The sequence below is a fragment of the Acanthopagrus latus genome, chromosome 19 (assembly GCF_904848185.1).
Source record: "Acanthopagrus latus isolate v.2019 chromosome 19, fAcaLat1.1, whole genome shotgun sequence".
Lineage (NCBI taxonomy): Eukaryota > Metazoa > Chordata > Actinopteri > Spariformes > Sparidae > Acanthopagrus > Acanthopagrus latus.
In genome coordinates this window covers 13905163-13930052 of record NC_051057.1, presented here as the reverse complement: position 1 = coordinate 13930052, position 24890 = coordinate 13905163, and the positions used below count along the sequence as shown (strand labels likewise).

Genomic DNA, 24890 nt, shown 5'->3' with positions numbered 1-24890 from the left:
TGTTTGTTCTTGGCTGCTGTCAATTCTAAACTTTAAGCCAACACGGACACATTTATACAGCCAAGAGAGTGTGCATACGATCCTTTTCCATCACTTCTATGCAAAATATCCTGATGAAGGCCATGTGATTCTGTTGAAAGATGTAGAAAAAGCTTGAAAGGAGCACTGATTTTGGGGATGGAGCCATTTCGCAATGGCTTCATGCATCTAAGTGCAATGCTTTACTGCATTTAATGGAGCTTTAACCAGTCTCACATGGTCTTCATCAGCATGAACATGTACTATAACAAAGGTCTAGATGTTTTTTTAGACATTCTTTTGCAGAAATCTTGCATCATATATTTTTATTTGCAAGTGAGCATGAATTAGAAGTGCCAAAAATGTCTCAGATTAAAATTCAGCAGCGACTGAGCTATTCTCTAAACGATAATATGGGCGGACAGAGCTTGGTAGTGGACCTGCCGTTGTGATTGTTTTGTCAAAGGATGTTGCCTGTTTTCTAAATCTGAATGTACAGGTGATTTCTGCTCATTTTTCTCCTCCTTGGTTGTGTGTGTTCAGTTCACATGGCTCAGTCGTTCATCACAACTGCAAATAGCCTCCTTTCTGTTAAGCAGCATTTTCTAGGGGCCATTCAGGTACAATACACAGTTATTGTGCATTTCACAGAGTGTGACCGACTGCATATTGATCCTTCTCTCTGAAAGGCCCGTCACCGATTTGAGCTGCTGGAGCCAAACATCGATTCCAATTCTTATACATACGAAACAGCTGTTGGGACATCTGGACTTCAATGCTGTTGTTTTCAAAGTTTTAGCAATGAAATTGGATGGCGGTCCATTATATGTTATGCAAATATAAACTTAGTAATTATTGTAAACATGTTAAACACTAAAAACATCCGGGATGCCTGTGTAACAGTCAGTCAAACCCAAATGCCAAACAGGTGTTACTGAGCAATTTTTGGCACATGTGATGAGACAACCTTTTGTCCAACAGCATTAGAGGTGGAGCAGTCTCATTTTAAACAGTAATGCTGGCATGTGCTATTTTTTTTTGGATTCCATTTGATCAGCATTTGCGGTGCAGACTGCTAAATGTGTTTAGCCGCAAAGCACCACTTCAAGGTTGCCTGTTTATGCTGCATTTGAAGTGGCCTGATGAAGAGCTTTAATTTCACACCAATAAAACTGTGCCATAGCCAGAGGGAATGCTGATTTTACAGTAAGTGTAGTATTCCAGCATAGAGGCTTCTCTGTATTTCTCTTTGATTCAAGTGCTAAAAAGCCTAAAGGGTGATTCTGTGTTTGTCGTCAGCATTCAGTCCATCAGCATTTGTATTGAGGCCAAACCTCCTTTTACGTAAAAACTGTTGTTGGTGTGCTAGAGTTGTGTGTGTTGTTGTTGTGCAGTGTGTTCTCACTGAAAGCCCAGTACAATGCATCACAGGGCCTGGGAATGCCAGAGTTTAATTGGAGCAAGCGGCCCCTGCCTAATTAGGTATAATTTCCTGGCAGAGCGAGAACGATGAATCAAAGGCGGGAATGTACACGACAAACACCCCCCCCCCCGCACCCCCGCGCAGCTTCTGCCCACCCATTTGAAATGTCCACTACTGGCTAATACTGTGTGCAGAAAGTTTAATAATGCAATGAGAGGAATGCACACAGAGAGGCTGCAAACCCATAAAATACAGCAATCTCATAAATTATCTTCATACAGAATGGAAGATAAATATTGACAAGTTTTCCTTATTATGCTGGAGAGTCTCCTCAAACTCAATATTTATAGATGTAAGTATAGAGACGATATGGTACACTGTACTCGAGTAATTCATCAGGACTGCAGCAGTTGATAAAGGCTTGAACTTTCAGCATCCCCTGTATAATATATTCCAAAGAATTCTTTGAAAATGCAGCATTTTCTGCCATCATCCATTTACCGCTACCAAAATGTCAGGGCAAACTTTCCTCTTTGGACAGCAAATTTAAAAACTACCTCTCTGACCTTTCCCTCTGTTACTCCTCAAACTGCTGTTTCCTCATGCTGGACATATGGCTGCCCGCTGGACCCCTGTTTACCCCCCATTTTTCACTCTTGACAGCCTCACTGTGCACCAGCCGCTGCAGCGCAAATCTCCCTGTCTGCAAGATCGCAATTCAAGGAAAAACTTTGTTCCTTTTGCCTCCTCTGGTCCAAGTGGTTTATGCATGGCAAAGGCAGGGCAATGTTCCTAATACCAACACAAGGGTCCTCCTCAGAGACCAGCACAGGCTGTCCGATACAGTTACACAACAGAACTTTCCATTGTGGAGGAGACAGAGCAGCATTCGGCCTCTCCAGCTTCTGAGGAGCTCCAGAAAGCTGAGATTGGGCTTTAACTTGGCCCACATGTCATGTTTGACTTGTGTGAACTTTGTGTGCAAGTGTGTGTGGTTGCGTGTGTGTCTGAGTGAGTGTTTGCATGTGGTGGAAATGGTGAAGTGGTATAAGTCACAGTGGTTCTGGACTTTCCCGGCCTGCAGCTCGGCCCCTGTGTGTCCCAGGGGATGTCTCTGTGTTCATGGGAAAGTCACAGCTCCATTTCAGACGGCATTCCCGGGGTCTGCACGCCTGCGTGGGTAACACTGAGAACAGCAACACCAGACTGACATGGGGGCACCCAAGTGCCAAACGCCACAGGGGCCACTCGCAGCCATGCTCGGAGGAATGCTGTTTTGCTGTCACCGGCTGTCAGAAACTCCCTTAGATTTATGACGCAACTGCCAGTGCTTGAAAAGTGACCACGCCTTGCTGACAGTGGGAATTATTAGTCCTCTTTTAGTCACTGTGTTTAAATAGACCAAGCAATTACAGCTCTGCGTGTTCACCATCTGGTTTTAATACAGTTAAAGTGAATCATAGAGTTGAATACTAACATGGCACGGTTAGAGTTTATAGGTCGAATTCTTGTTTTATTGATCCTCCTCATGAAGTTTTCTGCTTTTATGCCCATGCAGGGATAAGGACTACCATTTGAGGACTTACAAATCGGTAGTGATGGCCAACAAGCTGATAGACTGGCTTATTGCACAGGTAAGCCCTAAAAGTGCTTCATCCGCAGCAATGGTTGCACAGTGTTATTGTATGTCAGCTGTAAGTATGTTATGGTTATTACAAAAGGACCCAAACGCAAGGAACGCCAGAAGATGTGACACAAATATGGCCTTCTGAGTTCATACTTGAAACAAACAAGGGGAAACAGAGTACCTGCTAATCGCTGATAACTGTAGCTGCCAGTTGCTAATTAGCTCAGTTAGCAGGCGACTAGTGCTTACACCTCACACTGGAGTTGTGGGCATGGGATGGTCTGGGGCTAACTGGTTACATAATACATAGAAATAACAGCAACACCGTTATTTGTTCACAATGTGTTGATGATTTTCTGTAACTGTTTACGTCTAAACTTTGTACATATTACACCTTTAACTTAAAGCTGAATCCACAAAAAAAATCAAAGGCTTGTAGAAGGCTTGAAGTTATATATAACTTAAATCACACATCAATCGGACTCTTGTTATATGTTTGAGAGTGAATTCAAACGCGGACCAGAGGAAAGAAACTTAGACAACAAAGTGTTCCTCGCCGTCAGACTTGAGTAAAAAAGGAAACGAAGAAAGAAAACTCGAATTGGTTTGACAGCTGAGCTTTATTGGCTTTGACAGGAAGCTTTTGAGGTTGACAGATTGATAGTCTTGCTCCGGATGACAGCAAAGAAATGAAATGTATATGGCGACCACCACAGAATCAATGGCAGACATTACATGTTTGTGCGCGCATATTTGCTATGAGCGCATACATGTGGTGCATATGGTGGTCCATATGAAGGTGTTTGACCCAGGCCAGTGGAGTAGCTTTTCACTCCTGCTTTCTACATATAATTTTGGCTGGTGTTTAAGATGGAGTGTGGAGTGGCTCTGCTGGCCTCGGGGCTTTTGGATGCAGGGCGCGAGTGTGACATTTCTCTGAACACACAATGTCTTTTGTTCCGTCTCTCTTTCTCTACTTCATTTTCTCTCATCCTCTTTTGCTTTTTTCCCCTCTCGGCTCATTTCCTCGATCTACTCTCTTTGCTTAAATCCGTCTCATTTCCCCACTGCTGCAATCCAAACTCTTTCTCTTCCTCGTGTCTTCTGGTGCAGGGGGACTGCAGAACCAGGGAGGAAGCGCTGATCCTGGGGGTGGAGCTGTGCGACAATGGCTTCATGCATCACGGTACAGCACTTTTTCTCTGCTGAGGATTTCAACAGTGCAATAAAAAAAAAAAAAAAAAGTGGCATTTAGCATCCTGTTTTAGAACACAACCACTCTTGTTCACTTTCCACTTCTACTTATAATCCCTTTGACACACCACAGGAATAGAATTTTTTCCAATCCAGTGAATTAATTTGTATGTATGCATGTGTGTGTGTGTGTGTGTTGTTAGGGCTACAGCTGTATTCATGCATACTATCATTAACTTCATGCATACTTGCGTGACTTAGGTAACCAAGCACAGGGTACATGCTTTGGTCGCTTTAGCTGTGAGAACTTGGCGGAAAACGCATGGATGTTTAGGTGCGAAATGGTCAGTAGCCATGGTTGCGGTTTGTTTATGCACGTCAGAGTTGTTTTTAACTCCGCACTTGACAAAGTCCATATCATACACTTTGCTGTATGAGTCACAGCGTGTCTCCTCGTACCCCCGTGATGTAACTGCTCCAACCTACCCACACTACAAATTACGTGAACATCCATGGAACATAGCAGTCCCAGCCGTCAACTTCCTCTCACTTCCAGAGCCTTCAGGGTAATTTTTACCAGTGGTGCCAGTGAGTTATTTGGCCTGACGATGTAGCTATTAAAGCTATTGGCGCTGTATCTGATCTTGAGGGGAATGAAGTGAAGAAATGTTAGAAGGAAACTCTGTTATTCCCCTCAGGCATATTTTTTCTTTCTAAAAATCGAAGTCATGGTGAATGCGTTATGTTGCCGTGGAGACTGGGCTCCTTCAGAAGGGAGATCTTGCCACAGGGGTCTCCTTTTCTTTTCTCACGGCCCGTATTTGTACATTTTGGGATACATGGCGTTTAAGTGCTTGGGCATGTGCCATTTGGCATGTGACTAATTATTTAAACCTCTTAACTAAAACCTGCAGCGTGGGCCGACATATAAATGAATTTCCGTTACATTTAAGCACATTCCAAGCAAAGTCACACAATGCTGGTTAAGCCAATCACTGTCAGATATATCTCTCCCTGTATTTTGCAGTATGCCACAGTTTTAAAGGAGACGTATCATGCTCATTTTCAGGTTCTAGAGTAGGTTTTCATGCTTTAATGCTCATAAAAATCATTCAGCTTTCTCATACTGTCTGTATGTGTTCCCCCTCTGTGTGAAGCTCCTGTCTTTTTAAGGCCCACCCTCCTGAATACCCAGTCTGCTCCCATGGGTCCCAAGGATCAGTTATGAACCTAAAAATGAGCATAATATCTCTCTTTTAATACATGTTTGCATGTATAGGCATGCCCATTTTCCAGAAGTCATGTCCTAATGATTGTTTAGAACTGAATTTTGAATCAATTTTCTAGGTTTTCCATGCACCCACAGGTTTCCATTCATTTCCAATTTCATAATAATTTGTCACAGTTACGTAACAGTTCTGAGGTAATCCAGTACATATTCTTTTCAGTTCAGCCACTCTCAGAATGGCATAACCTTGAGAAAGATAATGTAACTCAGGATCTAAGCCTGTGTAGTGCACGTGTGGAAAACATACATTCACACTGGTATGAAAATAATCCGTTTACCAGAAATATGAACATACCTTTCAGTTCTTTGTCCGACTTTTATTCATCTCTTTTTTTTTTTTTTTTTTTTTTGTACTTTATTTTTATAGACAGAGCATAGACAATATACAGAAATACATTGAACAAACAGTTGGTCACCTATACATCCATTCAGACACTATACTGGTGGAGTTACAAATACAATGACAGCTCAATGAGCATCTCTTGTGGACATGTACACAATCCATTTTTTCCAATAGTGCAAATATTTATCAGTCTGTAGATTTAACGAAAAAGTCATTCTTTCCATATTTTGAATATTGGTCACAATATTGATCCAGTCAGTCTCTGTCGGAGGCGCGGCCCGCAGCCAACTTCGAGTTACAGTTTTCTTACTGGCTGCTAATAATATTTTTAAAAGATACTTTTATTCATCTCTGACCTTGTTGTTGCCCCCCTCAGTGTTGGAAAAGAGTGAATTCAAGGACGAGCCCTTGCTGTTCCGCTTCTTTGCTGATGAGGAGATGGAGGGTTCCAACACCAAATACAAACCCATGAAGCACGACCTGAAAATAGTCGAGAACGTCATCTCCAAGTCTCTCCTGGTGAGCGCTCACTTACAGCACTCCTCTGTGGCTTATTGATTGATTAGTCTGTCTTATGCGCTGCGACTTTTGCAGTTACGTACCCACAAAGCAGAGCAAACCAAAGGAACACTAAATCATTACGAAGCACACAGCTGTGAGAGAAGGAAAGTCATAACACTGCAAAAGTCCATTTTATACCTCAGTAAGCATTCTTCTCAGAGGAGAGAGTAAACACTGACGTCGCTGCTATCTGTCTGTACCAGAATCTGCCTCTTGTGTGTGTGTCTGTGTGTTTGCGCTCTGTGAAAATGTCCTGCTCTGCTGGCTTGGGATTTTGCTGATGAGGGACATGTCGTTTTTCTCAGATAAGGCCTAGTGATGGAGGCTACGGCTTTACCCTGGAAGAGAGGAACAGGGTGCCCATCATCAAATCTGTAGAGAAGGGCTCCCCAGCCGAGGTAAGGATGCTTCAACACAATGGATACAACGAGCACAACACAGCTAACGTGAAGCTTGCTCCATTTAGGATTCCATGTTCTGTACGTGAAAGCATCCTGAAAAGTCCTTTTGTTTCTGCAAATCCACTCAGCCCAACAATCTTCTTGAACAAATTGATTTTCAAAATGATCTTGTTATTAATTCTGTTAATTCTTACCGCCTGGATTTACATATAGTCTCCTACAGTGGAGAATACATCCATGTAATCTCTGCTGGAACGATGTAGGCACCGAGATCCGAGGATGTCTTTGGCTTTCCGAATGTGGTTCACTGTGTCCTGCAAAGCTCTGGTGGCTTCGCAGCGGCTCTGTGCCAATCAGCAGGAGCCTTTTGTAGCTAAAAATGCGGTTCGGCCATTCGTCATGAAAAATCTAGATCTTTAACTGTTTCCGGCTTTGCGGTGATGGACACTGATGTTAACATTAGAGGCATTTTCATGCAGAAATAGAGCGCATTAAAGGGCACCGTATTTTTGAGGTTTCCTTTGGTGTTCAGCTTTGATCTGCTAGATGAAAATGGGACGGAGGAGTTTGGAGGCGAATGTGATCAATTTGAGCACACGACCTGTAATTCCCTCCAGCCCTGAAGTAGCAACCAAATGTGGCTAGAAGGTCTGGATCGCATAGAGACGAGCCTTGTGTGTGTGTGTTTGCCTTTAAATATTCAGTCTGGGACAATGAAATCCACAACGGGACCCAGCTGTACACTAGTAGATAAAAGTTCTCCCGTATTGTGTGTGTGGTTTTCTTTGTGATGTATAGAACTCCTTCGGGAATATTGCTGTTTTTATAGCAGAAAACTTCAGATAAAAATGACATTTCATTTGGATTCTGTACGCTCTTCTCCTCTTCTCTCCTCTCCTAAGATGGCTGGCCTGGAAGTAGGGAAGAAGCTGTTTGCCATAAATGGAGACCTGGTGTTCCTCAGGCCTTTCTCTGAAGTCGAAGTTCTCCTCAGGCAGTGTTTCAACAGCAAGGGACCCCTCAGGGTGCTTGTTAGCACCAAGCCAAGAGAGTAAGTCTGATCTGCATATGTACATATGTTAATCTGTGATTATTCGTGATAACGTATCCTATTTTCACTCTTCCCCAGGACGGTAAAGATCCCAGACTCGGCTGAAGGCTTGGGTTTCCAGATCCGTGGCTTCGGCCCGTCTGTGGTCCACGCTGTTGGGAGAGGTAAGAGATCACTGCCTCCAACACTTGAGCTTTCTCTCTTCATCAGCTAAAAAGAGCCTCCCGTCACCTAGCTGTTATTGCGGCCCAGCTGGCAAGCAGCTGCCACGCCAGCCTTTTTGGGGGGGGGGGGGGTGCGTGACTTGGCCACCAGAGGCCCATTTTCCCCACTGATGCTCTCCATGTGCCTCCGCTGGTTGTTTAATGGTGCAGCCAAAATGCAAAATTATCTGGTTATCAGTCACTTTGCACATCACAAAAATTCCCCTGTACCTATTTACATTTTTTAAAGTATTCTTTTGGGCCTTTTCGTGACTTTCGTGACTTGTGAGAGCGGGGAGATGACGGCCACAGGCTGGACTTGAACGAGGCCTCTGTATATGCGTCACGTGCTCTTCCAACTGAGCTACAGGGGCGCCCGCCTAGTCACTGTTTTTTTCTTCGCGGTTCAGTTCCTCGGTGTGATTGAAGCAGCACTCATCATTTTTTAATCAGAGTTCCTCTTTTTCTCCAAACACGCAGCGTGTCTAGCAGCGCCACTATCAAGGCTGGCACAAGATAGCGTCCAATCCAAAAACAATCCATAGCCTTGTCTGGCTGTTCACAGGGGAATTGAATCTTGTTTCTTTTCCTTAAGCAATCTAAGTGGGATAGCAGGGTAGAAAAGTGTTGTCGCTTTCCAATGTGTGTGTGTGTGTGCGTGCGTTTGTGTGTGAGTGTGTGTTTGTGTGTGTGTGTGTGTGTGTGTGTGTGTGTGTGTGTGTGTGTGTGTGTGTGTGTGTGTGTGCGTGCGTGTGAGTGTCTGCATATGTTGGCCTGATGATGTGGTTGCCTGGGAACCTGCCGTGTGTTTAAGTAGATGCTCTGATCCCCCGAGACAAAGCTGATGATGAAGGAGGTGTTTAATCCCCTGGATTGTCATAACAGCAGCCGTCCCCTGGCGTCTGAGGTCAACAGGAGCAGGTAGAGACAATTAGAGAAGAGACACTGAGAGACAGGAAGGAGTAGATAACAGGTTCATCATTAAATCACTTTTGGGTGGCACTGTACTCTCGTTGTCGGTGGTACACTGTCATTTCTGTGATGCTTTCTTTTTCTTCATGTTTTGTTTGTTAGGTTTGTAGTAGGTCAGCCACCGACTGAAATATCTTAACTTGAGGTGCACAGTGATGTCATTATCTGTACCTGTGTCAGTGTTTGTATTCAGACAGTTTTTCCGAAATATTAACAAGCAACTTTGGGTATAAGCAATATCTGTTTCCATTGCATTATTTGTGTTATTCAGCAAGTAAACTTTCCCTCACAGTAAGCAAAGATTAAAATAACCCTATTATGTTGAAAAGGTGGGCCATGAAGATCTGTACTGTACTGTAAGCACAAACTGAGGTTCAGATTAGGATGTCAAGGTGATACCTCTACAATAAAATACATAGACGTGTTAGATATAACAAGAAAACTGTGATTTCTTTATGGTGAATCAAAAGTTCATTTTGAAATGTTTTAAACAAACATTCTTACATGTTGCATTTTTAACCAACCCAATTTTTTTGTACGTATTCCATAAAGAGTGTTGTTTCTGTTGTAATTACAAAGCACTTCCTGTTAAGTTTAAGATTTTCCAAAGGAGAAACCTGCCTGAAACAGGGTGTGTAAATAAAGCTGCTGGCAATCGTGTTAGGAAAGCAAACAGATACACATGAAGAGAGGCGACTCCAATAACATTTGTATCATATTGGTTCTTGTGCTGACTGGTAGCCCATATATCTGTTCTACTCAGAAAAAAGTAGACCTGTCTGTTGATATAATTTCATACGAAGGCAGCCTGATAATTTACATTCTTACACATTCTTGGCGATTGAGGTGCAGATTCTGTATATTGCAATGTGAGCTATGCCTGGTGTGTGTTTAAGGGGCTATGAAAACAAATGGGAGGAATATTTAGTCTGCCATGCACTTCCTTCTGATAGCTGTAAACCTTGAAGTTCTCTTATGGTCTGAATCACATCCCTCAGAGAGGCCCTCGTCTACCCCAGATAAACAACTTCCCTCCTCTCTCCCTCTCACACACTTTTCCCGAGCTGCCAAAACAGGAAACTAAAGTTGCAAATACAATAAAGGAATGTTGTTCAACCCAAATTTGTGTACAGGATGTGGGAGATGTGACAGTTGTTTTTTTGGGGGACGTGCCGGTTTTTGTGTCATCCGGATTCCGCTCTCACCTGCAGGATAATGTGCTACAGTTATTACCCTTGACACCTCTCCTTTTGTCTCTTTGCCTGCCTCTGTCTCACGCCAGGCACGGTGGCAGCCATCGCCGGTCTGCACCCGGGCCAGTGCATCATCAAGGTGAATGGCATCAATGTGAGCAAGGAGAGCCACGCCAGCGTCATCGCTCATGTCACCGCGTGCAGGAAGTACAGACGGCCGACACAGGTGAGGGAGAAGGAGAAGAATTGTTTCAGCCAGAGGGAGTGTTCAGGGTGTCATACTGTACGTTTCTATAACCAGGTGCGCCAGATGGTTTGTCACGCTTAACCATCTGGGAAGTTAACCTTGAAAAAAGTTTCGAACAGGGCAGGCAATCGATCATTAACTTTCAATCAATGAAACTCTCCAGTTTTGATATAACATGTTAGGGTTAGGTCTAAGGTTAAGGTTAGCCACACATATAGCTGCCAACAGAACCACTGTAGTTCGGCCATTGGCACATAGCTTGAAGCGTAGCAAGATGGGTCCTCGAGATCACACGATCACTCGATCAACAGAATCCAGCTTTTGTTTGATTCCGAGGTCACACTTTCATTTCCCATGAACCACACTTGCGGAAAGCTTAGATGATTTGAATCGTATTTTGATTGTTCCGATAGTTGTGCAACGAAACTGGAAGGGCAAGAAGTGTGGGAGATTATGAAATAGCAAAAAAGAGCAGAAAAAAAGTGGGGGAAACACGGACTAGTTGACCGTGAGAATAAACACAGACAGACCTCCTAGCTCCTGTTCACCTTCATATCTCTCTCTCCCTCTCTCTCCCTCTGACTCCTTCTTTCCTTCTCTTGGGTCATTACGCAAAAATAATAGTAGTTTTGGCTCCTCCAGCTCTGACCCCTGGCTCACAGCGGTGGGCCTGCTCTGGGAGACTGGCAGGCTGCGGGGAGAGGTGGGAAAGGATCTGGGGCTGGCTGAAATCCCTGGAGGTAGGAAAAGATGGGGGGAAAATATGGAGGAAAAGCCAGCCAGGGTTCTCTTTTTTTCCCACCCTGGTAGAATGGTTGAGAGCAGAGAGAGCAAAGCTCAGTATGCCACCTGTTGAAGGTGGGAAAATTGTGTGAAAGTGGAAGCCCAGGGTTGTGCGTATGATGTGAGTTAGTGTAGTGTGTCACTATAACTGCGCCCCGTTGGGACTTTAGACTTAATGAAGTGCTTCAGGGTTCCAACACTACTGCAGATCTGGTTTGCATCAAGTATGGACGCGGAGGAGCCGCCCTCTCGCGCGCGCGCTCTGTCTCTTTCTGTGTGCGGCTGTACACCAGAAGACCACAGACCATTCGGCAGGCACAGCATGCAGCCTTGGCAGAAAACCCACTGTGGCTTGGGTGTGGAGAGGACAGACAGACACACAGACGCACGCACACATACGCACACACACGGGGCGGTGCGGCACGCTAGAGTGAGTTGATGAGATTGGCATGGGTTCGCCTCTGCGGTCACACCAAGCACCATGTTCCCATATGTTTGTGAAGGCTTCTCACTGTATGCTTTGCCAACCCAACTGTGACACTGCACACCATATCTGGGCAGAATCAGCTAAACATGCTGCATCGAACCCAAACCCCAGCCTCTTTACACACACGCACATGCACACACACTCCAGAGTTCTGTGCGCTCAGAGTTTTATTCTGCTTGTTTTCCAGCTTTCTAGGGATAGAAATGCCACCTGTTAACCACCAGAGAGAGTGAGGAGATAAGAGGAATGCTACAGTAGACTTGGTTTGTGTTGACAGTTGTGACTATGCTGGTTCCAGTCAATTCAGTTCTAAGTGAAGACAGTTTAGTTCAATACACGTTTGAGGTATAAATAGATGTTTCAGTTGTTTCAGATCTTTTTATGATGCACAAACATTACAAAAAAAATCCTGTTTTGTAACCCTATGCAGCAAGATACCATTAAGTGGGTGTACAACAACAGTGAGAGCGCCCAGGAAGACAACCAGAAGACGAACCAGAAGCCAGCCCTTGAGGAGAATGGAGACGGCTTTGAGTGTAAAGTAGAAGGTGACCAAACACACACACACAGACACACACACACACACACACACATCCATACAATCACATTCTCAAGGAACTGCATAATAATTGCTCATCAGGGAAAGTGTTTTCGGCTCAAGGTGTCTGTGGATGTAACGCAGGCTTGTTCGCAGGAACACACCAGCTCCAGTTAACAAGTCAGACGCGTCTCCGATGAGGCTCATCTGGAGCGCATTAGCCTGAGAGCAGCTCCTCTGGCTCATCAAGTGTTAATTCTCCCCCTGCAATTTATGGATCCCAATGAGAAAGTAAAACAGGAAAACTATTCCCTTCATAGCAACATGAACAGAACAGAGCAGGATTTATTGCCATATTAAGTCACCACGTTAGCATAGAGCTGGTTAACTTAATGCCCTTGGAATTGCTCGTCTTTTTCGGAGGGCGATGGAAGGAAGCCACTCGCGGAGGGTCTTCTTCTGAAATGAGCTGCACATTTGGTGGTCTGAGGCCTCCTGTGATGATGCAAACACTTTCTGTGGTGAAGATTCTCTGTGTTCTTCTCTGAAAACATGATCATAACATCGTTTTTATCTGATTCACACATGTGAGCTGCCCTGTTGGCATGCAAATAACCAGAGATCTGTTTCACCACCGTCTCTTATGTTCTCCTGTGATTTTAAAACCTCAGAGGTGATGGACAAATTTAACACTATAGCGATCATCGACGGGAAGAAGGACCACGTAAGTCTGACGGTAGACAACGTCCACCTGGAGTACGGAGTGATGTATGAGTATGACAGTACAGCTGGTATCAAGTGTCACGTGCTGGAAAAGATGGTGGAACCAAAGGGATTCTTCAGTCTCACTGCTAAGGTATTTTGTCCACAGTATAACTGTAGTGAATGTATGGTTAAATTATATGATATATTATGATCTACCAGCACATTTGTTACCAAGCTAGTTTCACATTTCTGTAAAATCATCAGGACTTCTTTATATTACATCCCTGGTTATGTAAACACAAAATGTTTTCACTTTTACCCAAAAGTGCTGTCTTGTATAGTCCAAGAATCAACATGTAGTTTAAAACCTTTATTATTTCAGCTGACATGATCTTTATCTGAGCATATTCCTTGCTGTATTCATGTTTAATCACATGAATCATTTGTTCTCCAGCAGAAGAGAACAGATTGGTTTCTGGTGTTCTGTACACAAATTAATTTGACAATTAATTTTATTAATATTTAAAGATCAGAGTAGGATTTAGTGGCATCTAGGGGTCAGGTTGTATGAATGCCCCTAACCTCACCCTCCGGAGCATTTCTGTAGAGCCAGAAACTCGACAATTCTTATTTTCAGGTAACACAAATGAAAACAGGATTATGAGTATTGTATTCCACTTCGGCCTCTAAATCCCCCCTAAAGCTTCACATTGGAACTTAAGAAACATACTAGTGTTTTCAAGGCTCTGATGTCAAGATGGCTGTCTTAGGATTACAGAGAGAGATGGAAAGACGTGTTTTATTACTTATTCAGTGCTTCTGTCTCTCTCTCTGAACTTGAAAATGATTTTGATAAGTCATAATATTTCATTATATATGTTTGCTGTTTGAAAGTTAGCAGAATTTGTAGTCAAGAACTCAGGTCATGGCATCTTTCCTTTCCTCAAAGTTGAAACAACGCACAATTTCTACAGTGTAACTTCCGCACAGCCTGACACAGCCAACAGCTCTCCTGCTGTGCAGATGAAGCGTCTTGATGCTAGTTAAAACGGACAGCTTTTATTTTAGTCATGTTAGTTCCCAGCTGTGTTAAGTGCATGCTTTTTACATCCCACTGGCGATGTTCACTGATCATTACTGATTTAAGACACACAGAGGAAAGAAAATTCACCCAGACGTACATTCGCACATGCCGGCAAGGAAGATAAAATGCAGTCTGCAACATGTTTATGCCAGATTCCATAATGAACACGATGTCTCTTGTTCATGGTAAATTAGCAGAGATCACACGTTGGTGTCTCTCACTCATCTAGATTTACAGCCCTGGAGTTCTAACGTCTTTGAAAGCACCATCTTAAATGAAAGTTGATGACTTAAATAAAAATAAAACTTGCCACATCCCCTCTGACTGTAAGTGGTTTCCCAGCCCTGCAAAGTGAAAGTAATGTTAGTATTATTTTAAACATCTGCCCCGGCAGTCCAGGATGTCCTCTGAGATCTGTGTGATGTTGAATTTTAATATTGCTAACGCTGTCGGGGCGCATGCGTTTTCTTGTGCTTCACTCTGCTCTTACATTTCCTCCTCTGCTTTTCTCTGTCCTCCATCGGGCATCTCATTAAGACAGCTGGGAGATTTGTGTCTCTCTTCCTGCTCATATCTAATCTCTGATCGGGGAAGTCAGAGTCTTTATCCATACGTACAGCATATGTATCACAGTCTGGGCTTATCTCTGTGGATTTATGAAAAGCACATGGAAATGTAATATATCTCAGTTAAACTGCTCATGAAATGCTGCAGAGGAATCAGCCCTGCGGCCTAAATATGTTTTGTTTTCCGATGGAAAAATCGGCGCTCGGCCGTTCATTTACATTCCATTAGTTTTCTTGAAAAGGGATTTTAGAGACATCAGTTAATCATCTCTGCCTTTGTTTGCCCTTTGCCTGACCAGATCCTGGAGGCACTGGCGCGTAATGATGACACGCTGGTGCAGATGTGCAGCAGGTTGAGTTTCAGCTGTGATGTGATCCCTGAGGAGCTGCAGGTACGCTTCAGTGCCATGTGTGGTGAGAGGGTGGAGCACATCAACAGGAGAATCACCAACTACAGAAAGGTAACTATCTTGCATATGTATAGTTTTCACACAGCTTGTAACCATGAAAATCATCTTAAGCATTTCAGTGTACACTCAGATTAACAGAAGCAGGATGAAGCTAATGTATGAATACCACGTTTCCCAGGGGAGTGGAAAGCCTGCTGAACTTAGGTAGAGGTTGATGCACTTTAACTTTTATAGCAACCTCAACTGTCCCCAAGAACACATGCCCCTGAGTGAGGAGGACGTACTGAGTATGTACTACAAAAGACATAAAAGTCTTTGATTGAGGCTTGTTTTCACACTGCACTGACACCCCAGGGCTATAATTTTTCTTAGAACCTTCTTAGCCCCAGGCTAAGGGAGCTGTAAGCCCCGTGCAAAGAAGGCTTTCATGGAACCAATCACGATGTTTGTTTACAAGTATGAGTAGTTAGAAAAACCCAGCCTCACATTAGCTTGCATACAGTAGAAATGCTTTTTTTCATTATGTTCTTTCAAATCGTAAACACCCTCTCTATCTTAAATGATTGTTTGATGCTTTCATACACTTTCACAAAAGTCAGAGAGACCTAGTTTTCCTGTTGGGCCATAGAAAGTGTTGGGCCGTAACGTGTTATTAAACAACTCTTTACTGTAATACTTTCCTTGGTAACAAGCAATGTGAAGAATTGCAATTTCCAAATTCCAGTAATTATATAACAGTTACTATATTAAGTAATGCTGCATTACTGCATTGCCAGAACACAATTCGCTTTTTGTCCTTGGTGGGCTGTAAACATGGTATGTCAGGGCAGATCATCAGAAGACAGCCACAAAGCTTTCCAAAGCAGGAAATATGAAGGAGAGACGTACACTTTAAAGTGTTTTCATTGTTTTGAAACTGTCTCAGTCAAAGATGCAAAGAATGTTGTCATCCCTTGCAAAGTTTGAGTCATTTACTGAAGCATCTGCTAGGGGCAGCACAGCAATGTGAAACTTGTCAACAAGAAATTAGGCTTAGGCCCCGGCTAAACAACAGACATTGGATTTTGCAGCAGGGCACGGTTGTATAGAGACGGACATGATCTAAAGAAGCTCGTTGCTTGGTATATCCTTGGAGAAATGTTACCTTTGTAAAAGTAAAATGGTGATATAATGAGTAACTTGTTAGCTTTGGTACTAAGTAATAAGCAAGATCCAAGATGTCACTGTTTGGTAGATATGAAAGATAATAGCAAAGCATCACTGTACATAAAGTAAGCACTGCTGAAATATCAAATGGGTCGGCCACACACATTTAATTACTTATCTTTTAACGTTACGCTAACAACCACATGTATCTCGTTGATGCAGATCTGACTGGAAGTGACTGTTGTTAGCAAGATGTGCGTTTGGGCTTGCTGGCCCCTGCTCCCAAGCATATTAAGCCCCAAGATCTCTGGGTCATCCCCTGAAAATGGACTAAACACATGGCCTAAAGGTGCCGTGTGAAATGGGGCTAAAGTAAACAGAGTAGTCACGCTTCAATCTTGAATGTAAACATTAGTTGTAGCTGTTTAACCCTGGGTTAGCAATATGTGCGTGTGTGAAAGGGGGGTTAAGAATATGCAGAGTGGAAAGCGCTTCTGTGCATTAAACCTAACATGCTCCAATCATTGTAATTAGTTCTCAATGACTTCAGAGCGAAGACGAAATATTTAGCTAAGACGTCTTTCATTGTCTTACAAACTTGTCACTGAAGTGAACAGTTTGTGAGTATGTGTGCAATAAGTTGTCAAACCTGCCACTTTGTTTGTAAGTAGGTTACAGCCGGTTGCTGACAGAGCCCCATCGCTTTTCAGTCACATCTGTAAGCATGTGTCTATAGGCCAAACATCCCGATGCGTGCAAATGTGCGTGACGGGGGGGGGGGGAGGAAAAGATCTGACTCAACATTAGAGTGGGCCTTGAATTAATTACCAGTCATTTATAAATAGCCCCGCACAGCCACAGCCAGGACTTTTGTTGTGTAAGATCCCCTCCTGCACTGGAGCATTCCTTCTCAAACCCCCAGAGAGAGAGGAGGGGGGAGCGAAAGTGAAACAATGAGAGAAGGAGCGAGAAGTGAGGGAAGGATGGAAGAGGGAGGAAGTGACAAAAAGGGACAGAACAGAGATACAAGGGAGAGATTTTAGCCTGAGGCCTGGAAATGAGAAACCTTTGGAGACACATAAGAGACGTGTTGTGACTCTTTGGTCTCGTGAGAAGGTCAGCTAGTGGTCCATCTGGAGCGTATCATCTCAGTAGTTCCATACTGCAGCTATCTGAGATAACCGAGAGGACATGTTTGGTTTAAGTTCCTTGGTAAACATATACATTATGTTCTGCTTATGTTGCTTGACAGCCCAAGTTACTAAAAACTGTCCTGGCGGCTTGTAGCGTCTGCTGTGTAACATCCAAGACAGGATGCAGGCCCTGTGATGGTGGGGGTTCAAGGAAAGTGCAACCAAATGTTGCAAAGAAAAAAACGTGTTTGTGATAATATGTATCAGTTCTGCTGGATCCGAGCAGTCCTCCGGGCTCCCCATGAATTCTGTTTTACATGGAGATGTTATCTCGCAGCACAGCAGGGTTGGGTGAGCTAGATATTCTATAGGTGTTCCATAGCGTTAAGCCACTGAGGAGGATATTGACACTCGTTTAACAGTGTGTTATATCATCTGAAAGCATCTTTATTTGATTTTGTCCACGGAAAGCATGTTTGATGTTACTGTAATAAAATACAACCACAGTTCTTCTGCAACAAATTCAAAACACAGGCGCACATTCTGGAGGTTTGTTGAAGTTACAAATCAAATCGGGAATAGCAAAACACCATTTCATCATATAACCTCATAGACTTGATGATATGAGCTGCTATACATCAGCTTAATTCAATATCATACCATTTAGAAGATAAATGGACATGTTTGGGTCTGGAGTTCTTCACATGTGTGAGTAATGATGATGCTATGTGTCTGTCTTGGATCTTTGATTTGAGTTTAATATTCAAGCTGTCAGAAAAAAAAAGGAATGTTGAAAAATGTACAGTAATGTGTGTTTATACCTTTCCTCTAGTGCCAGAAGTCATGTGTGAAACAAAACAGCACCGTCAAGTTGACAGATATTCTGTAGTTTGTTTTACATTAAGCCTTTTATTCAGTAAGATACACAGATGATCTAAATTATCATACCTATTCAAGGAGACATATTCTGCTCATTTTCAGGTTCATGATTTCATTTGGGTTAATACTAGAATAGATTTACATGCTTTAATGCTCTCATATTGTTCAGCCCCTGTCTGTTTAAGGTCACCTCCCGGTAGTTGGTCTGCTCTGATTGGGCAGTTGACACATGCCTGAGCCCACTGTGTCTCCAGTCGACTCTAAAGTGTTTCCAGTTTCTATGTTCAGTTTATTCAGTCATGAAAACAAAGCCAATTTAGATTGAGGATTTTTCTCTTCTGTTTAGAATAACATATTTACAGTAAACACAACAGCATTAAAGCAGAACAACCAAGCAAAGTGGTACAAAAACCGCAATCTATGTTGGACTACTCAGCTTTTGTTTTAGTGATTTCTTGGAGCAAGAATGTACTTTTGATTTGTTTGACATTATTTGGTAATTTGGTAGAAAAACCTTTATACACAACAGTTGTAGTAGTAGTAGTCATGTTAATCGTTCACTATGAACTAAACCACCTGTTTCTCTCGTTCTCGACTTTTTCGGAACAGTTTGCTCGGGTACTAAAGAACAGAGCGTGGCCAACCTTCAAGCAGGCCAAAGCCAAGGTGTCCCCTCTCCACAGCAGCGACTTCTGCCCTACAAACTGTCATATCAACGTGATGGAGGTGTCCTACCCGAAGACCACCACCTCCCTGGGTAGTGCCCTCGGTGTGCAGTTGGACAACAGGAAGAACACGCTGGAGAAAGGAGGCCGCAGCAGCAGCAGTGCTGAGCAGGGTGACCATTGAAACAAAATACCCACACAGTGGAATAACGACACGTCGAGAAAAAGAAAGCACTTTTACCATTTTGTTTCTGTCACCACAGGTAAACTGAACCCAATGGTTAACGTCCAGCATACTATCACCACCATGGCTGCACCATCAGGTCACAGCCTGGGCAGGACGGAGGGTCACGGCCTTCGCTTCCTGCTCAGAGAGGAAGACCTGCTCACCCTGGACGCCTACCAGAAGCTCCTTTACAAACTCACCACGGTCGTCAAGGAGATGGAGACGCACGGTGCTCACATTCATGAGTAAGTTGGTGTTGTGCACGTGCAAACATAAACACACCCAAGTAACACGTTTACCTTTTTTCTCCTGTGCACAAACCCCCTGCAAATCATTCCCATGTGAGACCGTGAACAGCGTTCTGTCTCATTAAATCGGGTCTGAGATTAATCTAGTCTCACATATTGCCCACAAATAGCAAAACAATGGGTGGAATGTTTTGGGGTTTTTTTTCCAAACACTTCAAATCACTTTTTGTTTATGATGGAAAGAGACACTCACTCGCTGATTCTATTCGACTTGATTGGAAGTGTCCGCTGAAACCAGATTGCCTCATATAAAAGCTGTAACTTTAGCAGCCTGTTTTTTTCATTGTGCTGCATCTGGCGCTGGGCGGGCATACATTGTGGTCATTACATCTAGCACCTGTGTGTGTGTGTGTGCACGCGCATGTGTGTTTGAGAGAGAGAGAAAGAGAGAGTGTGTGTGTCAGTTTGGTGGATTTTCTCTGCAGTATGTCTGCACAACTTGTGCACAAAGGTATGCTCACGCCTCATTTATGCTAAGGATTTTAAACCCGATATGGCATGTGCATGTTAGATCAGTGTTTTCCTGGCTCGCCACTCTTGTGTTTCGTGTGGTCACTGGGTTCATTGTTTGGAAGGGCATGAGGCTGCGGAAAGGAAATGGGAAACGCTGCTCCAGTCCGACTTCCCCCACCCCCAAACAGGAAACACAATCTCAATGAACTAGAGGGTGTGTCATTAGGCCAGGTGCCCTCTGGAAATGCCATTTAGCAACAATGGACCACTGACATACGCATGCACACACATTCCCAGTGTGTGTAAAACCGCTAAAGTGGTCACAGCGTCAGATTCCACCTGCAGATTAATGGCGGGCAGCTCCCTGATTACAATAGATGAGTGTGTTTTGAATCCTTAGGTGATCATCTGATTGATTTAGTCATTAGAAGTCTCCTCAGTGAAGGCGGCGGCATTCTGAGAATGACATTAAAAGTCACTAGATGGAGCGGCGGACAAATTCTGTCACGCTCCTGTCGCTACCAATTAGCGTAGTTGTGTCCGCGCGCATTCAAATGGCCCGTGACGCGGCTGGCGAGGGGATAATGACCTTTACCATCCACTATCTGTTTAAACATGCAGACCTACGCACACATGCACACTTCAGGAGTGTTGAGTGTGAGCTGTGTGGGCGGGCAGCAGTGGAACTAATATGGGATGTGTTGCTAGTATGGGCGCATTGATCTGACCTCTGTGGGTGTGTTCAACACTTCTGAGCCCTTCATTAGATTAGTTTGCATATTAACCTGTTTGCTGACCAGCCTGGGGTCAGCAGCGCCACTTGTTTTGCTCACACACACGCTGCCCTCTTTGTCCTGCCTCATCTCTGCTCTGTCTTGCTTTCTGCACGGCCGTCTGCACACAACATTCCTCACTCTGTGTCTCTTTCTCTTTCTGTCCTGGGTGTGACTAGCTTTGACAGCACCACTTAGTAATGATTAAATAATGAACTGAAGTGGCCATATTTATGAGGGCTCTTTGGTGCATTATTGTCAACCTCCCCTGTCACAACCCAAAGTCAAGAGAGGAAGCCTGAGGTACGTTCACGGGAGAATACAAATATAGTCAAGTAATTCAGGAAAGGAAAACTACCGAACGCAGAGCGACGTGTTACATAACATCTTGGCTGATTCCTGAGGAATCCATTTTGAGGAAGCGACTCGTGGCCCTTTGCCTCAGGGGGCCACAGATAAGGGGTCACAGCTGCGTGTGGACGTGCATTTTACATCAGGACCTCCTCCCTTCCTGGATCAAGTCAGGCCCTCCCCACTTTCTACCTCCATTTTCGCACATTTTCCCTCTTCTTTGCGCATCATTAATAGCATCCTGGCTGGTGGCAGTTTCATCGCTATAGGGCCCTCTGACTCATTTACCTCAGTATGGATTAAAGAATGCAAATAACCCACTGCGAAACTGCCTGATGGGGAGCTTTGTAATGCAGATGCACTTAGAAGCTGCAATGAAGGCGATTGATGTCTAATGGTTTAATGTGTCGAAGTGGGTTGAGGAGCTTCCTGTGGGAGATTAAGAGATCTTTCTGATTGCTCGAGATAAGCAGCGGTGTACTTTGGCCTGTTTTTTTCCCCCTCTGTTGCAGCCCTGTTCTCTGATCCAGTCATTGTTATTCTCCCTCGCTCCCTCCGATAGTTTGCGCCCCAAAGGCCCCAAACTGCGTTCGCTTCTTTATTAACCAATAGCCAATCGCAGAGCCTGGAGAGCTTCTCCATGGCGATGGAATGCCACTCTGCTGTGGAGGGGCTTTGTGGTGGCTCCTGGAGTGGCCCATAATGAGGGCATCTCTGTGGCCCAGTCAGGCTGTGAATGGGGAGAAAGGGGGTCAATAGAGTGTTGGAGGGAGGAATCAGGGGGGAAAGGAGAGGTGTTTAAAAGCATGAAAGGCATAAAAATCTCAGATGCATTTGGACAGCGTGAGGGAGACAGGTTGTTTACTTCAGCGGCCTCGAGCAGCCCCCTCCGCACTGCCTCCAAATGTCGTTAAGGCCGATGTTATGACACAATGGAAAATGTAAGCGGACGCAAATTAAAATAAGCCTGAAATGTAAACAGACATGGCGTGTCAGGGTGTGTGTGCGTGGGGAGTGAGATCAAAAAAAAAGTCAGAGCCCAGCATTTATTGGAATATGGCTTTAAATGCCACCATGTGTTGCTGCAACTGTGAAAATATCCCGGCCGGCCTCTTCCTGCTCCTCTGATAGTGGCCTGATACAATACAGGCCGGCGGTAACAGTGAGAGCTGATCTTTGCACTGGAGTCGCGGCATGTTGACACAGCTGTACCCCGCGCCATGTTTGAGCCTATTAATATGATGTGGATACCCCGTGCCTCTGAAGCTGTTGTGACGGAAGCTGAGCACAAACAAGTTTTGTTTGGCCCTCTCGCTCAACTGTTTGACAACCACACGCACATGCTGCCCATGCTGGATGTACAGTTCAATATGTAACTGTGCTGTGACAAATGTTATAGCCTCTGTGTTGCATTAGTCTGATCAAAGAAGCTGTTTTCATCCCGCTGTCTCGAGTTTTGGATGAATGTCATAGCTGTTTTAGTTACCGTTTCTCTCCCTCTCTCTGTCAGCCTTTTATCCTCCATCACCCACCCTCCGGCGACAGAGGCAAGGACTCCAGAGAGCTACATATCAGCGGAGAGCGAGGGGGAGAAGGGGGAGCGCAACGGGAAGAAAGTGTGTTTCAATGTGGCAGGGGATGAGCAGGAGGACTCTGGACATGACACAATCAGCAACAGAGACTCATATAGGTAAGAGTGAACTGGGACAATGTTACGTAAGAGGCTTTGGGGAGATCTTAGAGAACATCTTAGATAAAGAATAACAGTGAGAGAGGGCCATGAAAACAGAAATCTGTAAAAAATTCAGTAGTATCGCATGGCAGTAATAGTAAGCTCTATTTATATAGCAATAGAAGATAATAAACCATACAATATTGCATCATACCACAGAATGGCATACCATACTGTGGTTGCTGCTGGCCACAGTCAGATAAGTGAGTAGATATACCATACAGTTACCGAATAAAATAAATATTTTTCTCTCCTTAAAGCTGGAGTCGCTGATATTGTAGAAACCGGCGAAAACAAGCTACATTTTGAAAGTATCCATCCGAAAAATTGCCCACCCCCCCCCCCAGGCCTCCCTTCAGAGCAAAATCTCCGAAACATATGAAACGACACACACTGCCTGACTACACAGACACCGACTGCCCCGTAGCTCTTGCTGGGGTGCAGTTGAGGGCAAATGAACGACTCGGTCAAATGTCACAATCGTAAAAAGCCAAGCTTGTGTGCGTTTTGCTAATGCTAGCAGCCAATGAGGTGGCCATTTTTAAAGAGGCTGCAGTGGGCCTGTGTGCTTCATGCTAAAAAGTTAGCAAGCTGCTGAACAACAGGCCCAGGAGCTGTTTAGTGTGAGTCCAGTGCATTGTTGTCATTGCTAACCATATCCAGCTACCCTTATGTCTCACTCCTATGTAAGAAAACACCTAGTTTTATAATAATGAACATAATAAAAGAACATAGCTGTTCTTTTAGCTTAAGGAATATAATTCTTTGATGAATGAGACAACTGAAATCACTTAGTTGCTGTTTCTGTTTCTTTTGGAAGTGGGAGCATTTGCTGTATCGATTGCTATCAAGATTTTACATAAGAAAAAACACATCTAAACACAGACTAATTAAACATCCTAGCTTTAACATCGATCTCTCTTTTTCTTCTCAGTGACTGTAACAGCAACAGAAACTCCATCGCCTCCTTCACCAGCATCTGCAGCAGCCACTGCAGCTCTTACGTTCACAGTGATGACATGGACTCAGGTACAAAAATGCAACACAGATGACATGACACACACCGTTGGACCTACTTAGATAGAAATAATATAACTTGTTTGATTCCCAGTATATAGCAAAATAGCCTCATAAGTGACAGGTCATGATTATAATGTTGCTGCATGATTATATCATCGAGAAGGCGAGAACAAAAATGCCTGAAGTTGAATCTAATTGGATTAGACAGCCGTTTGGCCCCACATCTCAGCTGGATTTGTCATTAACATCTTACACAGCTGTGCATCCTGTCAAATATGCTTTCCCTCCGTGTCTGAGGATGTCTCTGTCACACACACACACACACACACACACACACACACACACACACACACACACACACACACACACACACACACACACAGTACTAAATGCATAAATGCAGTAAATAAACATGCATGTGTTTAGTACTTGAGTGTACTAATGCTGACAAGTTGTATCCATGCCTCTGCAGGAGATGAGATGCCCTCCAGTGTGTGGCTGTCCCATGAAAAGCAGAAGAAACTTCACAGCTTTCTCGAACATCTCTTTAGTCAGGTGGGTCAGCTCAACATCTGTACAGATGTGATTGATATAATGTATTAGTGGAAAGACCAAAAAAACAAAAAAAAAACACATTCTCGTACCTCTTACTGTCCCTGAACATTGCTGAAATCCAGTTTGTCTTGCAGGTAAACATCCTTTTAAATCTTATATTTTATTAAAAACATTTGACTTTTTGGGTTCTCTTATTAAGGTGAAAGGTCAAGTCATTGTGTTGTCTGATCGTGTTGTGTGATGGATTGCAAATAGCCTCATTAAAATAATGCACAACTTCATGATTATTCTGCTATTTTAAAACACAAAACAATTCTCATACTTCAACTTAATGTTTTAAAGGTCACATTTATTCAGACGTTGTTGTTTTTCTTTAGGAAGGGGAAGTCATGACAGCCTTAAATTGACCCATGACCTTCCTGAGACCTTTGAAGAAAAGACTGACTATATCGGATTACGCTTACAAACTCTTTAGCACACACACACAAACACACATGCATATACCATTCAGAAGAAGCTTTTGGAGGATGTCTCCATCGGCAGTGGAAAGGCAGA

The 24890-nt window shown here is 43.7% G+C and overlaps 1 protein-coding gene across 1 annotated transcript in view; it reads left to right on the top strand.

The window, feature by feature from the left end:
* Positions 1 to 24890, top strand: part of prex2 (phosphatidylinositol-3,4,5-trisphosphate-dependent Rac exchange factor 2) — a 99310-nt gene that overhangs the window by 40425 nt on the left and 33995 nt on the right. The window contains exons 14-28 of the mRNA XM_037079519.1: positions 3000 to 3075; positions 4182 to 4254; positions 6270 to 6412; positions 6760 to 6852; positions 7758 to 7906; positions 7985 to 8070; positions 10364 to 10500; positions 12222 to 12339; positions 13001 to 13185; positions 14984 to 15145; positions 18862 to 19090; positions 19181 to 19388; positions 22539 to 22718; positions 23695 to 23789; positions 24253 to 24335. Coding sequence (XP_036935414.1) covers positions 3000 to 3075; positions 4182 to 4254; positions 6270 to 6412; positions 6760 to 6852; positions 7758 to 7906; positions 7985 to 8070; positions 10364 to 10500; positions 12222 to 12339; positions 13001 to 13185; positions 14984 to 15145; positions 18862 to 19090; positions 19181 to 19388; positions 22539 to 22718; positions 23695 to 23789; positions 24253 to 24335 — 2017 coding nt within the window. The remainder of the gene's footprint in view (positions 1 to 2999; positions 3076 to 4181; positions 4255 to 6269; positions 6413 to 6759; positions 6853 to 7757; positions 7907 to 7984; positions 8071 to 10363; positions 10501 to 12221; positions 12340 to 13000; positions 13186 to 14983; positions 15146 to 18861; positions 19091 to 19180; positions 19389 to 22538; positions 22719 to 23694; positions 23790 to 24252; positions 24336 to 24890) is intronic.